This window comes from Neoarius graeffei, chromosome 5 (genome assembly GCF_027579695.1).
Source record: "Neoarius graeffei isolate fNeoGra1 chromosome 5, fNeoGra1.pri, whole genome shotgun sequence".
Classification (NCBI taxonomy): domain Eukaryota; kingdom Metazoa; phylum Chordata; class Actinopteri; order Siluriformes; family Ariidae; genus Neoarius; species Neoarius graeffei.
The window spans coordinates 106,467,067-106,482,589 of record NC_083573.1 but is presented as its reverse complement, the minus strand read 5'-3'; the positions used below and the strand labels follow the sequence as shown (position 1 = coordinate 106,482,589).

At 41.4% G+C, this 15,523-nt stretch overlaps 1 protein-coding gene across 5 annotated transcripts in view; it reads left to right on the top strand.

Annotated features, from left to right (window-relative positions):
• The window catches only part of arhgap29a (Rho GTPase activating protein 29a), a 115,148-nt gene extending 99,877 nt beyond the window's left edge, over window positions 1-15,271 (top strand). For 4 of the 5 annotated variants that reach the window (XM_060922695.1, XM_060922696.1, XM_060922699.1 and 1 more), the window contains 8 exons: window positions 3,777-3,875; window positions 7,900-8,063; window positions 8,614-8,802; window positions 8,902-9,039; window positions 9,184-9,416; window positions 9,797-10,094; window positions 11,987-12,101; window positions 13,900-15,271. In XM_060922695.1, coding sequence (XP_060778678.1) covers window positions 3,777-3,875; window positions 7,900-8,063; window positions 8,614-8,802; window positions 8,902-9,039; window positions 9,184-9,416; window positions 9,797-10,094; window positions 11,987-12,101; window positions 13,900-14,756 — 2,093 coding nt within the window. In that variant the 3' untranslated portion in view covers window positions 14,757-15,271. The remainder of the gene's footprint in view (window positions 1-3,776; window positions 3,876-7,899; window positions 8,064-8,613; window positions 8,803-8,901; window positions 9,040-9,183; window positions 9,417-9,796; window positions 10,095-11,986; window positions 12,102-13,899) is intronic. The other variant, XM_060922697.1, reaches the window with a different exon arrangement.
• Window positions 15,272-15,523: the final 252 nt, after the last annotated feature.

Here is a 15,523-nt window from a genome sequence, read left to right as displayed (position 1 = left end):
AACTATAAGTACAGATACTATACCAGAGACTGTTATAATGCATCATAACTATCAGTACAAATACTATAGCAGAGACTGCGTTATAATACGTTATAACTATCAGTCCAAATACTATAGCAGAGCACTGTATTATAATTCATTATAACTATCAGTGCAGATACTATAGCAGAGACTGCATTATAATGCATTATAACTATCAGTCCAAATACTATAGCAGAGACTGCATTATAATGCATTATAACTATCAGTGCAGATACTATAGCAGAGACTGCGTTATAATGCATTATAACTATCAGTACAGATACTATAGCAGAGACTGCATTATAATGTATTGTAACTATCAGTACAAATAATATAGCAGAGACTGTGTTATAATGCATTATAACTATAAGTGTAGATACTATAGCAGAGACTGCATTATAATGCATTATAACTATCAGTACAGATACTATACCAGAGACTGTTATAATGCATCATAACTATCAACACAGATACTATAGCAGAGACTGCGTTATAATGCATTATAACTATCAGTACAGATACTATAGCAGAGACTTCATTATAATGCATTATAACTATCAGTCCAAATACTATAGCAGAGACTGCATTATAATGCATTATAACTATCAGTGCAGATACTATAGCAGAGACTGCGTTATAATGCATTATAACTATCAGTACAGATACTATAGCAGAGACTGCGTTATAATGTATTGTAACTATCAGTACAAATAATATAGCAGAGACTGTGTTATAATGCATTATAAGTATAAGTGTAGATACTATAGCAGAGACTGCATTATAATGCATTATAACTATCAGTACAGATACTATACCAGAGACTGTTATAATGCATCATAACTATCAGCACAGATACTATAGCAGAGACTGCATTATAATGTATTGTAACTATCAGTACAAATAATATAGCAGAGACTGTGTTATAATGCATTATAAGTATAAGTGTAGATACTATAGCAGAGACTGCATTATAATGCATTATAACTATCAGTACAGATACTATACCAGAGACTGTTATAATGCATCATAACTATCAGCACAGATACTATAGCAGAGACTGCATTATAATGCGTTATACCGCAGTATTAGTGTCTCCAGTGTTTCCATGAACAGATATTATAATCTGTTCTGTGAAGTGACAAAGTGAAGTTATTACATGCACACTTAATAAGTACTCAAACATTCATACAGATACTTACTGGGAATTATAAAGTATCATATGCTATGTATAATGCTCTGTTATGTGTTACATTCTTTTATAAATATTTGAGTAGCATTACAGAAATCAGGTGTGCATGTTATAATGTATAATAACTCACAGTACAGCTATGAAAACAACCCTGTGTTATAATGCATTATAGCATTAGTATCTTCGGTGTCGTTCTGTGCGGATATTATAATGAATTATATAAACTTCCTTCACTACAAATACTTATGAGCATTCATGTAGGCTCGTATTATGAATTATAAGGCATTGTGTCTCATATAACCTGCTATAAAGCATTATAAATATAACTGAGTGATAAATACAGGGTTTATGGTGCTACTGTTACAACCCCGATTCCAAAAAAGTTGGGACAAAGTACAAATTGTAAATAAAAACAGAATGCAATAATTTACAAATCTCAAAAAATGATATTGTATTCACAATAGAACGTAGACAACATATCAAATGTCGAAAGTGAGACATTTTGAAATTTCATGCCAAATATTGGCTCATTTGAAATTTCATGACACCAACACATCTCAAAAAAGTTGGGACAGAGGCAATAAGAGGCTGGAAAAGTTAAAGGTGCAAAAAAGGAACAGCTGGAGGACCAAATTGCAACTCATTAGGTCAATTGGCAATAGGCCATTAACATGACTGGGTATAAAAAGAGCATCTTGGAGTGGCAGCGGCTCTCAGAAGTAAAGATGGGAAGAGGATCACCAATCCCCCTAATTCTGCACCGACAAATAGTGGAGCAATATCAGAAAGGAGTTCGACAGTGTAAAATTGCAAAGAGTTTGAACATATCATCATCTACAGTGCATAATATCATCAAAAGATTCAGAGAATCTGGAAGAATCTCTGTGCGTAAGGGTCAAGGCCTGAAAACCACACTGGGTGCCCGTGATCTTCGGGCCCTTAGACGGCACTGCATCACATACAGGCATGCTTCTGTATTGGAAATCACAAAATGGGCTCAGGAATATTTCCAGAGAACATTATCTGTAAACACAATTCACTGTGCCATCCGCCGTTGCCAGCTAAAACTCTATAGTTCAAAGAAGAAGCCGTATCTAAACACGATCCAGAAGCGCAGACGTCTTCTCTGGGCCAAGGCTCATTTAAAATGGACTGTGGCAAAGTGGAAAACTGTTCTGTGGTCAGACGAATCAAAATTTGAAGTTCTTTATGGAAATCAGGGACGCCGTGTCATTCGGACTAAAGAGGAGAAGGACGACCCAAGTTGTTATCAGCGCTCAGTTCAGAAGCCTGCATCTCTGATGGTATGGGGTTGCATTAGTGCATGTGGCATGGGCAGCTTACACATCTGGAAAGACACCATCAATGCTGAAAGGTATATCCAGGTTCTAGAGCAACATATGCTCCCATCCAGACGACGTCTCTTTCAGGGAAGACCTTGCATTTTCCAACATGACAATGCCAAACCACATACTGCATCAATTACAGCATCATGGCTGTGTAGAAGAAGGGTCCGGGTACTGAACTGGCCAGCCTGCAGTCCAGATCTTTCACCCATAGAAAACATTTGGCGCATCATAAAACGGAAGATACGACAAAAAAGACCTAAGACAGTTGAGCAACTAGAATCCTACATTAGACAAGAATGGGTTAACATTCCTATCCCTAAACTTGAGCAACTTGTCTCCTCAGTCCCCAGACGTTTACAGACTGTTGTAAAGAGAAAAGGGGATGTCTCACAGTGGGAAACATGGCCTTGTCCCAACTTTTTTGAGATGTGTTGTTGTCATGAAATTTAAAATCACCTAATTTTTCTCTTTAAATGATACATTTTCTCAGTTAAACATTTGATATGTCATCTATGTTCTATTCTGAATAAAATATGGAATTTTGTAACTTCCACATCATTGCATTCCATTTTTATTTACAATTTGTACTTTGTCCCAACTTTTTTGGAATCGGGGTTGTACAAAAGTTAACCTTTTTCAATGGTTAATAAATTCCTCAAAATAACGTCATAATGTAATTAGAAAAGAAAGGGCCCCCAGATATAAAGATATCATGAATATGCAAATGTACAATCCTGACAGTTTGCCATGCTCCGCCTCTTCCTCTGTTCAGCTGGTGATGCGTGTACTGTATCATGACCTGCAGTTTCATATTATTATCACAGTTTAGATCAGATACCTTAAAGTTACATATAAAGTTGTTGATGAGTAATGTGTGTGTGTGTGTGTGTGTGTGTCCCAGCACTCATTAACAATGTTAAAGACACTCTGAGGCCGAGGCTGATCAGCAACCAGAGGTGTGAATGAGTTTCGGGCGGGACAAAACTCCTCAGGTTGCAGGTCATGATCCCTCACATGTACACACTTCTCTGGAAGGTCTTAAAGACAGAGGCTGTGAGTTTACACTGTAGATCAGATCACACGTGGCTTGAGTGTACAGTAGCCGGAGAACTCAGAGCAGGAATTGAAAGCAGGAGGGTTGGAGAACAGGAATCTACACTGCATGGACAGTGTGGCAGTCATGAAGCTCATAGCTGCACTTTTCACTTCTGCTTTAGGGGATTTTAAAAGGAGGCTTCCAAGAACACCATCCACTGGGACAATGTCTTCAGCAGACGACCTGGACGAGAGAGAGCCACCTTCGCCTTCAGATAACGGTAAATAATAAAAATAAATAATAATAAAATAAATAAATATCACAATTAATTTTTGTTAATCTTAATTAATCTTACAAGGCTTTTTTTGTTTTTATATATTTATTTGTATGTTTTTACATAATTTAATATAATTTGGTATTGATTATTTATGATAATAAAGCGAATTAAATTATTTTAAGCTAAAAATATCATCTTTGGATGTTATCCTAAAAGGTTTATTTCAATGTGCAGACTCAAGAGAACGAGTTTTACAGAAACGTTTTGAAATTTTCATCATTTCTTTATTTCCGTCATGCGCTGTTCTAAGAAAAAAACAAAACAAAAAACGTTTTTAAGCAACAGTTCACACACACACTTCAATATAAAATTGATTGTGAATCCACACTCTAAAAAATGACACCATGTCTGAACTTAAACAATTGAGGTAACAATTAATTATTCTTAATTTTCTTAATTATTCTTAATCGAACTTAATTTTCCAAGTGCCAACTCAATTTGTTAAGTTTTTTCAAATTTGTTAAGTAATTTGTTAACAAATTGAGTTGGCACTTGGAAAATTAAGTTCGTGCAACCTACCTAAGCTTTTAGAAGTCAACTGAAATTAAGTTTAGCATACTTTAAAAAAAGAGTCAGCGGAACTGAATAATTGCTTTGTTGGGAATACTTAAAAAGACCGATGTAAATTGTTACCTCAATTGTTTAAGTTCAGACATGGTGTCATTTTTTAGAGTGCAAGCAATCAATTTTCTTATTTTGAGATTTTTTTTCTTTTTTTTTCTTTTCTAAACTCGGGACAAGAAGGAAAATGTCAAATTTGTCAAAGGAATGCATGAATTCATCGAGAGACGTTTGAGATTTTTGAGAAAAGATTGTTTTAAATGCCTTCGATTTGTCACTTTTATTTTTTTATGAAACTTGATCGACATTGCTAATCAAATCACTTGTACCTGTTGTGTTTTTCCATAATTTAATACTTTATTAAATGATACATTATGATATTGTAGAGCAATACAATATAATTTCGATGGCATCCCCATAAGATTCACACACACACACACACACACACACACACACACACACACACACACACACACACACACACACACACACAGATTCTCAGTACAGTTGACATGAACACTGTATGAATGCTTAACACGCATAAGATATCCGTGTCTGAGCAGATGGAGTGTTTATTAACGCAAGTGACGGCCTAATAAAGTAGAAATACCATATTGATATCACATGGAAGTGGAAATAGAGTGCTCCGAGATGATGCTAAAAATAGTAACACTGCGGTCTGCGAGGCCATCTTGGAAGTCACTCGTTCCAGAGCGCTCATAGAGTACACGTCATAGAGTACACATTCACCGATTCGTTTCCGCGTTAGAGGGCTTAGAAGCTTGGATTTTTTAAGAATTTAGACATCTGAAGTGATGGAGCACTACTGTGAAAGTTTGGATAAGCAGGCACGGGAGCGTTATGCTGAGAAGGTACGTTTCATTGGGAATGTAGATCCATACACTGTTAGTGAGAAGGAATGGAAAGCTGACCCCAGCTTGTTGTCGCATGTGACATACATCGATCTTGTGAACTATCTAGTGTTTCACCCAAGGCAAGCCAAGGCAAGGCAAGTTTATTTATATAGCACATTTCATACACAATGGCAGTTCAATGTGCTTTACAGAAGTAAAAACAAAAACAGTAAACAATAGAGAAATAAAATTACATAAAATAATTTTATTTTTATTCTAAAACAATTAATTAAAATAATTAAAAGAAAATAATAAGAATTAAACAGTAGTAGAAATAAAATAATAAAGTAGAAATAGGAGGAGAAAAAAAAAGAAACCAGCAGAATAGAATAAAGAATAAAATAGAATGAAGTTAAAATTAAAGTAAATTTAAAACATGCAGAGAAAGTAAAAATTATAAAAAAAGAAGACAATATTAATTATTTAACAGAAAGCATCTGAAAACAGCTTGGTCTTTAGTCTAGATTTGAAGCTGCCAACAGCAGGAGCATTTTTAATGTCCTCTGGCAGTTGGTTCCATAGCTGCACTGCATAGTAGCTAAAAGCTGCTTCACCACACTTTGTTTTAACAACTGGTTTTAATAGTAAATTTTTCTGTTGCGATCTGGTAGATCTGATTGGGTTAGGCCGCTGCAACATATCAGAGAGGTAATTGGGCCCTGTACCATTTAGAGATTTGTACACCAGCAGCAATACTTTAAAGTCAATTCTGTAGCTTACTGGAAGCCAGTGAAGGGACCTTAGAATTGGAGTAATGTGCTCTGTTCTTTTTGTTCGTGTGAGAACCCTCGCCGCTGCATTTTGAACCAGCTGAAGTCCATTTTGTGACCTAAAGCATGTGTACATAAACATTACTAGGCCTAGATCTTAAGGCCCGGTCACACAGCACTCTGCGTCTATATCACGTACAAAAAGATACAAAAATCTGGTGGACGTGGTCGTAAGTGGTAATTTTTGGTCAATTTTGGCTTTGCCGTGCTTTGTACGGGGTATGGCCGTCGGCGGCTGTTTCACTGCCATAGCACTGCCAAATCACGGGTAACCGCGGCTCAGCGTCGTTGGAAGAGCGGCTTGCTGCGCATATAAAAGCGGTAGGATATGTTGAGCCTGTATCAGTTGGTTCTGTTGGTGCTGGAGCATTAACATGAGGACATCACAGCGTTGAGGGTTCATGTTCACCCCTTGACATCTAGACTGCAAGTGCCGAGGTCTCAGAAAATTACGGTATTTATACATGCCGCAAATCAGAAGTGATGCAGAAGTGATTAGACAGTGATCAATCGAATTTAGAACTTGTTTGAGACGTCGTTTAACGGGCTTAGACAGTGCTATGTACGCGGAAAAATCCATTTCTCAGTGATAAGCCGCTAAACACACGCTATATCCCGTGATACCAACACGTAACACACGTCCGATGACCGTGCTCTGCCCGTGATAGACCGCCAAACTTTCGCGTCTTACCACGTCTCCCCAAGTTTTAATAACGGCCGGGACACTGATTATCACGTGTTTTTCACATGTGTTGCACGTCTTTACCACGTGTGCCGGCCGTGGTTGTCCGCGGTCTAAAGTTTTGAGCAGTCCAAAACTTTTTGCCGCGTCCGACGCCGTTCCGATTTTCCCCTGCGTCCTGTCACGTCTGTATATCGACTGTAACACGTCTTAACTTCGACATCAACACGAACAATATCATCTGCTTCACGGGAGAGCACTTTTTGACGGGTTTTGGCCGTGATAAAGCCGTAAAGCGCTGTGTGACCGGGCCTTTAAATGCCATTTGATGCAACAATGCACTGCAGTAGACATAAGCTACCTAATGTGACAAATATATCCATTAATCATTGCTGAAAGTACATAGAAAAGATAATAGTTTGTATCACATTTATTTCAGTAACTATGAAATTCAAGACAATATTAACCTACCTGTCACAAAGTGATCAGAACAAATCCGGATACAGTCAAGTTGTCCTAAATTTGATCGGTTAATGGCAGCCAGCCACTGTCGTCTCCTCCGCTCGCTTTTCTCCTGTGCTGCAATTCCCTGGTTAGTCACGACTTTAGGGAGTCTGTGGAAGCTTTTGCCACCCTTTTCCCCTCGGCTACTACAGCCAACAATGACGCACGTATTCGGCATTGTCACCCCTTTTTGCTTCACTGAACAACAACAATGCACTGACACAGCCTGACCCAGGCGACCTTTGACTTCCAATATGGCCGCCGCTGGGTTCGCGCTGACCTCAAAGCACTCTATACGATTCGGATCTGGAGCATTTTGACCTTTTTGATTTGTGACACTGATCTGAAAGCGTGCCGTACAGTGAGACTGCGCTCCCCTCGAGCTGTGGCTTTAATTACTGCTTTGTGTTGTAATGTAACAGAATGTGTAGAATGCTGATTAAATGCTAAACATGTCGACGGGCCACTGCGCTTCGCCGTCAGTATGTTGCAGTCCTTGAGCTAAAGGTTTGTTCGTGGTGTGCCTGTGTGTGTAGGTTTGAGTGAGATGGTTACGGAGACAGCGAATTCTCCTGGACCTTTCCGGAACACGCAGATGTCGAAGGCGGCGCAGACCCACAAGCTCCGAAAACTGCGCGCTCCGTCAAAGTGCAGAGAGTGCGACAGCCTGGTGGTGTTTCATGGTGCGGAGTGTGAAGAGGTGAGCATGTCTGTTTACCACACAGCTTCTCTCAGGATTAGATTAGATTAGATTAGATTAGATTAGATTAGATTAGATTAGATTAGATTAGATTAGATTAGATTAGATTAGTGAGATTCGAAGGGCGGCACGGTGGTGTAGTGGTTAGCGCTGTCGCCTCACAGCAAGAAGGTCCGGGTTCGAGCCCCGTGGCTGGCGAGGGCCTTTCTATGCGGAGTTTGCATGTTCTCCCCGTGTCCGCGTGGGTTTCCTCCGGGTGCTCCGGTTTCCCCCACAGTCCAAAGACATGCAGGTTAGGTTAACTGGTGACTCTAAATTGAGCGTAGGTGTGAATGTGAGTGTGAATGGTTGTCTGTGTCTATGTGTCAGCCCTGTGATGACCTGGCGACTTGTCCAGGGTGAACCCCGCCTTTCGCTCGTAGTCAGCTGAGATAGGCTCCAGCTTGCCTGCGACCCTGTAGAAGGATAAAGCGGCTAGAGATAATGAGATGAGATGAATGAGATGAGATAGTGAGATTCGACTCAGGATTTCTTCATGTTCTTTGTTCAGTGCTCTCTTGCCTGCCATAAGAAGTGTTTAGAGACGTTGGCCATCCAGTGTGGTCATAAGAAGCTGCAGGGGAAGCTGCACTTGTTTGCTGTCGACTTCGCCCAGGCAGCCAAAAATAGCCCTGATGGAATCCCCTTCATCATCAAGAAGTGCACTTCAGAGATTGAGAACAGGGCCCTGGGAATTAAGGTACCCTCATCTTTAAAGTACATCCCTACGTTTTTATGTGTCGGGAATATCCAGGATATGTGTTTACATGCCTCGTTGTGTTCGTGTTGGACTTTGTAGGGAATCTACAGGGTGAACGGAGCCAAGTCACGTGTGGAGAAGCTGTGCCAAGCTTTTGAGAATGGGAAAGATTTGGTAGAGCTGTCAGAGCTATATCCTCACGACATCAGCAATGTCCTGAAGCTCTACCTGCGACAGGTAAACCTCCACACATCGCACCTGAGTGTAAAGATGCACCTTGTCTTACATACTTACAACGCTTTTATTTTGTCCGTTCAAAAACCATGGGGGTACAAACTTTTGCTCACTGATAAAAAACCCATGTGTGTCTTCTCCGGTCAGCTTCCTGAGCCTCTCATCCTCTTCCGTTACTATAACGACTTCATCGGCCTGGCGAAGGAGAGTCAGAGCATCATCATGGAGGAGGTGGAGGCGTCTCGCAGCGGCTCCTCCCCCGATCCGCCGCAGATCAGCGTCGAGCTCAAACGCATCCTCTTCAAAATGAAAGACCTCCTGAGGCAGCTGCCTTCTGCGCACCACAAAACCCTGCAGTTCCTCATGCAGCACCTGCACAGGTGAAGAGTTTATAACATCAACAAAACTGACTTCATGTTAAAACTGTTAATGTTATAGTCATGCTGTCTGTTGTTGCCCAAATGAGGATGGGTTCCCTTTTGAGTCTGGTTCCTCTCGAGGTTTCTTCCTCATGTCGTCTGAGGGAGTTTTTCCTTGCCACCGTCTCCACAGGCATGTTGATTGGGGATTGATTAGGGATAAAATTAGCTCATGTTTTAAGTCGTTCAAATTCTGTAAAGCTGCTTTGCGACAATGTTTATTGTTAAAAGCGCTATACAAATAAACTTGAGTTGACTTGACTTGACATGAGGACACACACTTGTTTATTTGTCGATTGCTTGTTTACACCTTTAACTCATTTATGTCTTGTGTTGTTCAGAGTAAGTGAGAAAGCCGAGGAGAATAAAATGACCGCCAGTAACCTTGGCATCATCTTCGGCCCGACGCTGATCAAGCCACGGCAGACCGACGCCGAGGTGTCGCTCTCGTCACTGGTGGATTATCCGTACCAAGCGCTGATCGTCGAGCTGCTCATCAGGCATTACGATCTAATCTTTGATTCTCCGCTCAGCCCCGTAGATGAGAGCTCACCTCTGCCAATCAAATCCCGCTTCAACCCACAGGAGAAGGAGCAGCGCCTGAACCGCCACTCCAGATCCCTGATGGACATTAAAGAGGTGTGTGGATTTTAATGGCAAGAGCTTTAAGATAACAAAATACATCAGCAAATGCAGGAATTACGAGAGACGTGGTTCAAGCTGTACAACTAGCCAGTAGTGCAAATAAAGCTTCATGTAAAAATGATTTGTGCAGAATTTAGGGAAGTTTTCATTTTGGCATGAATAAATACCACACCTCTTTTACTGTTGCTAAGAGACACAGAGGCCACACCTTCTTCTCTAGTACTGAAGTACAAAGGCCACACCTTCTTCACTCAGACTAACAGATACATAGGCCACGCCTCCATGACTAGGACTGAGGCACCGAGGCCACACCTTCAATAAAACTAACAGACAAATAGGCCACGCCTCCATGACTAGGACTGAGGCACTGAGGCCACACCTTCTTCACTAAAACTAACAGACAAATAGGCCACACCTCCATGACAAGGACTGAGGCACTGGCTACACCTTCTTCACTAAAACTAACAGACACATAGGACACGCTTCCATGACCAGGACTGAGGCACTGAGGCCACACCTTCTTCACTAAAACTAACAGACACATAGGCCACGCCTCCATGACTAGGACTGAGGCACTGAGGCCACACCTTCACTAAAACTAACAGACAAATAGGCCACACCTCCATGATGAGGACTGAGGCACCGAGGCCACACCTTCACTAAAACTAACAGACAAATAAGCCACGCCTCCATGACCAGGACTGAGGCACTGAGGCCACACCTTCTTCACTAAAACTAACAGACACATAGGCCACACCTCCATGACTAGGACTGAGGCACTGAGGCCACACCTTCACTAAAACTAACAGACAAATAGGCCATGCCTCCATGACTAGGACTGAGGCACTGGCTACACCTTCACTAAAACTAACAGACACATAGGCCACGCCTCCATGACCAGGACTGAGGCACTGAGGCCACACCTTCTTCACTAAAACTAACAGACACATAGGCCACGCCTCCATGACCAGCACTGAGGCACTGAGGCCACACCTTCTTCACTAAATCTAACAGACACATAGGCCACGCCTCCATGACTAGGACTGAGGCACTGAGGCCACACCTTCACTAAAACTAACAGACAAATAGGCCACGCCTCCATGACTAGGACTGAGGCACTGAGGCCACACCTTCACTAAAACTAACAGACAAATAGGCCACGCCTCCATGACTAGGATTGAGGCACTGAGGCCACACCTTCACTAAAACTAACAGACAAATAGGCCACACCTCCCTGACGAGGACTGAGGCACTGGCTACACCTTCTTCACTAAAACTAACAGACAAATAGGCCACTCCTCCATGACTAGGACTGAGGCACTGGCTACACCTTCTTCACTAAAACTAACAGACACATAAGCCACGCCTCCATGACTAGGCTTGAGGTACCGAGGCCACACCTTCTTCACTACGACTAACAGACACAAAGGACACACCTCCTTCACTAGTACTGAAGTACAAAGGCCAAGCCGCCTTCACTAGGACTAAAGTACAGAGGCCACACCTCCTTAATTATGACTGACAGACAGAGGCCATGCCTCCTTCACTAGGACTGAAGTACAGAGGCCACACCTCTTTCATGTGGACTGAAGTGAGTCCATACCTCTTTTATCGTGACTGACACACGGAAGACACTGCTTCACTAGGACCGAAGTACACAGGTCACGCCTCCTCAATTGTGACTCATGCAGCAGTCACGTCTCTTTCACGAAGACTAACCACTGTAGGTTACACCCCCTTCACTGTGACTGAGACACAAAGGCCACGCCTCCTTCACCCAGACTGAGGGCGATACAGTTCTGTGAAGAAGCATATCTCGTGTGTTATTGCGGTACTCTTGTAATGTTTGCCGGACTGACAGGTTCGATTGTGTGTTTTTATTTCAGCAGCACCACAATGCTAAAGCCTATAAAAGGCACTCGTCTGTGATTCCATCGACACACTTACTGGAGGAAGTGAAAGAGGTGAAAGCAATGCCTGATGGGAACGATTTCGCTTCGGGTCAGTATTAATAACAATAAAGTTAAATCCTAATAAATAGCCAGTATAGTGCACTAAATATCCAGTAGGAAGCCATTTTGTTTGTCAAAATGATGCTATTTTTTGCTTATTTTCTTTTAATTTGAGCTCGAATGGTACACTATATGATCTTGGTGTAATTAAAAGTGCATTTTTGTATTAAAGGATATAATACTCAGGGTTTTTTCTAGAAAAATTTAGTATGAGGGCGCTCACCATGGCAAGGGAGCGGGGGGGCGGGGGGGGGGGGGGGGGGGGGGATGGTGCCGGTTGTCCCCGGCGTGCAAAGCCTTTGAAAAATGCTCCAATGGGACATTCTGAGGCCATCTGAGAGGGAAATTGTAACAAATTGTCTGTCAACATTGAAAAAGAAAGAAGATTAGGCCAAAAAAAAAAAAAAAAAAATAGTGTGTTTCCGGTAACATGAAATACTAAAATAAGGTCGGTAGGTAGGAAAGTTTTTTTTTTTCTTAATTTTTTTTTTATTTTGTTCGAAAAAATTAACACAAGTAAACATCTTACAAAATAGTATTTTGGCACAGAATCCTTTATACCACACATCATAATAAAATAAGTGTTTTAAATCTTTAAACGAATAAAAAAAATATCGCGAGAGTTCGAGTTATGATCTACGGAAGCGATATTTCATGATATTTTTATGTAATAACGTGAAAACACCTTATCAAGAAATAACGTGAAAATAAAGTCCTAGGCTACTTCCATTAAAAGCAGACGGCCTCGCCTAGCCTACTGTAGAACCTGGGTCGAGCAAAAACATGGCTGAATCCTGAATGACTCCTATTTGTATAAATAGGGGACTACATAGGCGGCAAAATGTAGTGTTTTTCCCTGCCATGGAAGTGCACTTGTATACTGAAAAGGAAGCAATTTGCATTACAGCCTTGAATGAGGATTCAAAATGGCGGCTCGGCTCAGTTTATGCAGGAGGGCTGATAGAAGTGGCGAAACATTTTACTTTTTATCGTTTCTTTCACAACTTAAATGCGTTGAAACAAAAAATTATGACAAACTAACGCCGCTTACACTAAAATATCGAGGGAAATTTGTAATAAAAACTTTACGGTCGGCAATTTTGACGCGAAAATTCTCGATCGGTCGGGTTACTGGAAACACACTATTTTTTTTTATTTGGCCTAATCTTCTTCTGCCCCGGACAGTCTTTGGCTTTCTTCCGCTTCGTGCCGCGGGATGACATCTTTAAATGCCCAAGTGTCAACAAAAACAACTCGCAAACTACTTCTGTCAAAAGCTCCCGCGCCGGTGGGTGAAAGGTCATTCAGTCTCGAGAAATCTCGCGCTACAAGTCAGCTGACCTTGTATGTAACCCATGTCAAATCTTGCGAGAGCAGCCGCGACAAGTAAACAACTAAACAACATGGCGTCTCAGTCTGGAAAACGCCAATTCGGATTGTTTTTGCATCGTCTGGCGGTGTATCTACTATGATTGGAATAATTTTGGAGCAATTATAACGTATTTGATGATCAGACACATTGTCACGTAGTGTTGCTGGGATGTTTTCACGGAGTTGGTAAGGGGGCGCACGCCGAGAGTAAGAGGGCGCAGCGCCCCTGTTCCCCCGTTTAGACGAAAGCCTGATACTGATACTCCTCCTCCTCCTACTACTACTACTACTACTACTACTAATAATAATAATAATGTTACCTAAACCCTACTCAATGTGCAATATGTCCAACAGGAAGCAATCTAAATATTTATTAAATAACAAGCAATGTTAATTTTTGTCTCATTTGCTTTTAGTCGAGCTGCAGAACGTGAATGGTACGCTGTCCTTGAGTGCCCCTGAAGTGCAGCACTCGTCCCGATTGATTCGGCAGAACCACGTCAGCAGAGTGCAGCTTCGGCCACGTCTCAAACCGAGCTCCCGCCCCATGAGCATGCCTCCTGAGAGGCTCCTGAATGCCCGCAACTCCGCCTCTGACCTCGCGCTGGTGAAAGGTCGTGACCCTGCCATCGAAGAGGTTTCTGAAGAGGAAAAGCCCAAAGTCAGAGCTGCTAATCATTACAGGAACACATATATAGACACACACATGCTGCGCAGGACGTGGGATAAACAGTACAAACACTACGGCATCACTCCTCGCACAGCCATGATCGTGGCCAAACTTCCTGGAGAGGTGGAAATAAGTCACGTTAAACTTTCATCCACCTCCACACCATTGTGTAACAGCACTAGCACGACCAAGACAGACGTGGTTGACTGTAGCCATGTCCAAAATGTCTTCAGACCCCCTCGCACCCTTCAGCCTCCACCGGGGACTTTCTACAAACCGCCAGGGATCCGGGACAAAACATTAACCCTAGAAAAAACATTAGCGGACAAAACCTTAACGCAAGAGCAGACATTAGAGGACAAAAGTGCTACAAGGAAAGAGGACATGACGAACGCTAACAGCATTGAGGATGAGGAAGACGACGAGGACGATGAAGTGGAGGAAGGAGTAGACGAGGAAGATTTTGGAGGTCTGGAGGTCTCTGTGGATGAAGATTCTCCTCAAGACCCTCAGCTCAGCCAAATCCAGACCAAACCAGTTTACCCCAGACTGCGAGCGAGACACATGCAGGACTTTGAGAACCGGGAAGCCCACTTTGTATGAGAACTGAATACATACATACTGTATGAAGATGTTTTATGAACTTGCATGCCTTGAGGACATCTTTTTATACATATATATATATATATATATATATATATATATATATATATATATATATATATATATATAAGCTTTATATATATTAATATATTACTCCTTATGTTTGGAGACGGCAGCTTGTGATGATGGAACAAGCTCAGGAGCCAGTATTAATACAGGATGCACTTAGCTTTCTTATGCCACATCAATTTCATTGTTTTTTTTTAAATAAAGAAGAACAAAAGAACAAAGAAAAGGACCTTAACGAGATGTTTTAAGGTGATTTGCAATCAGAAACATAATCCTGCATCTGATATGATGATATAAACTGTTTTAAAGACACCACTAGCAGGACTCCAACTTCATTGTGCAATTTCACTTTTTTTTTTATCATTTGCATTGTACTGAACGTTTAATATATGCATGTTACAGCGTATTATGTATCTTTTACACCAAAAACAATTTCATCAACCCTTTTTGCAAGTGTTCAGTGTCATCACTTTGTCCGTCTATGCCGTTTTTATGAATTTTATAAGGGACTCAGCTCACAATTCCTTTTATATGTACAAAATATAGTGTATAATCAGACTTTACGCCATAAGAAGTGCACTTTCTATCCAATCAGGAACTACTTGTACAGCCCTAATACCAAAAAAGGTGGTACACTGTGTAAAATGGAAATAAAAACACAATGCGATGATTTGCAGATCACGGAAACCTGATATTTT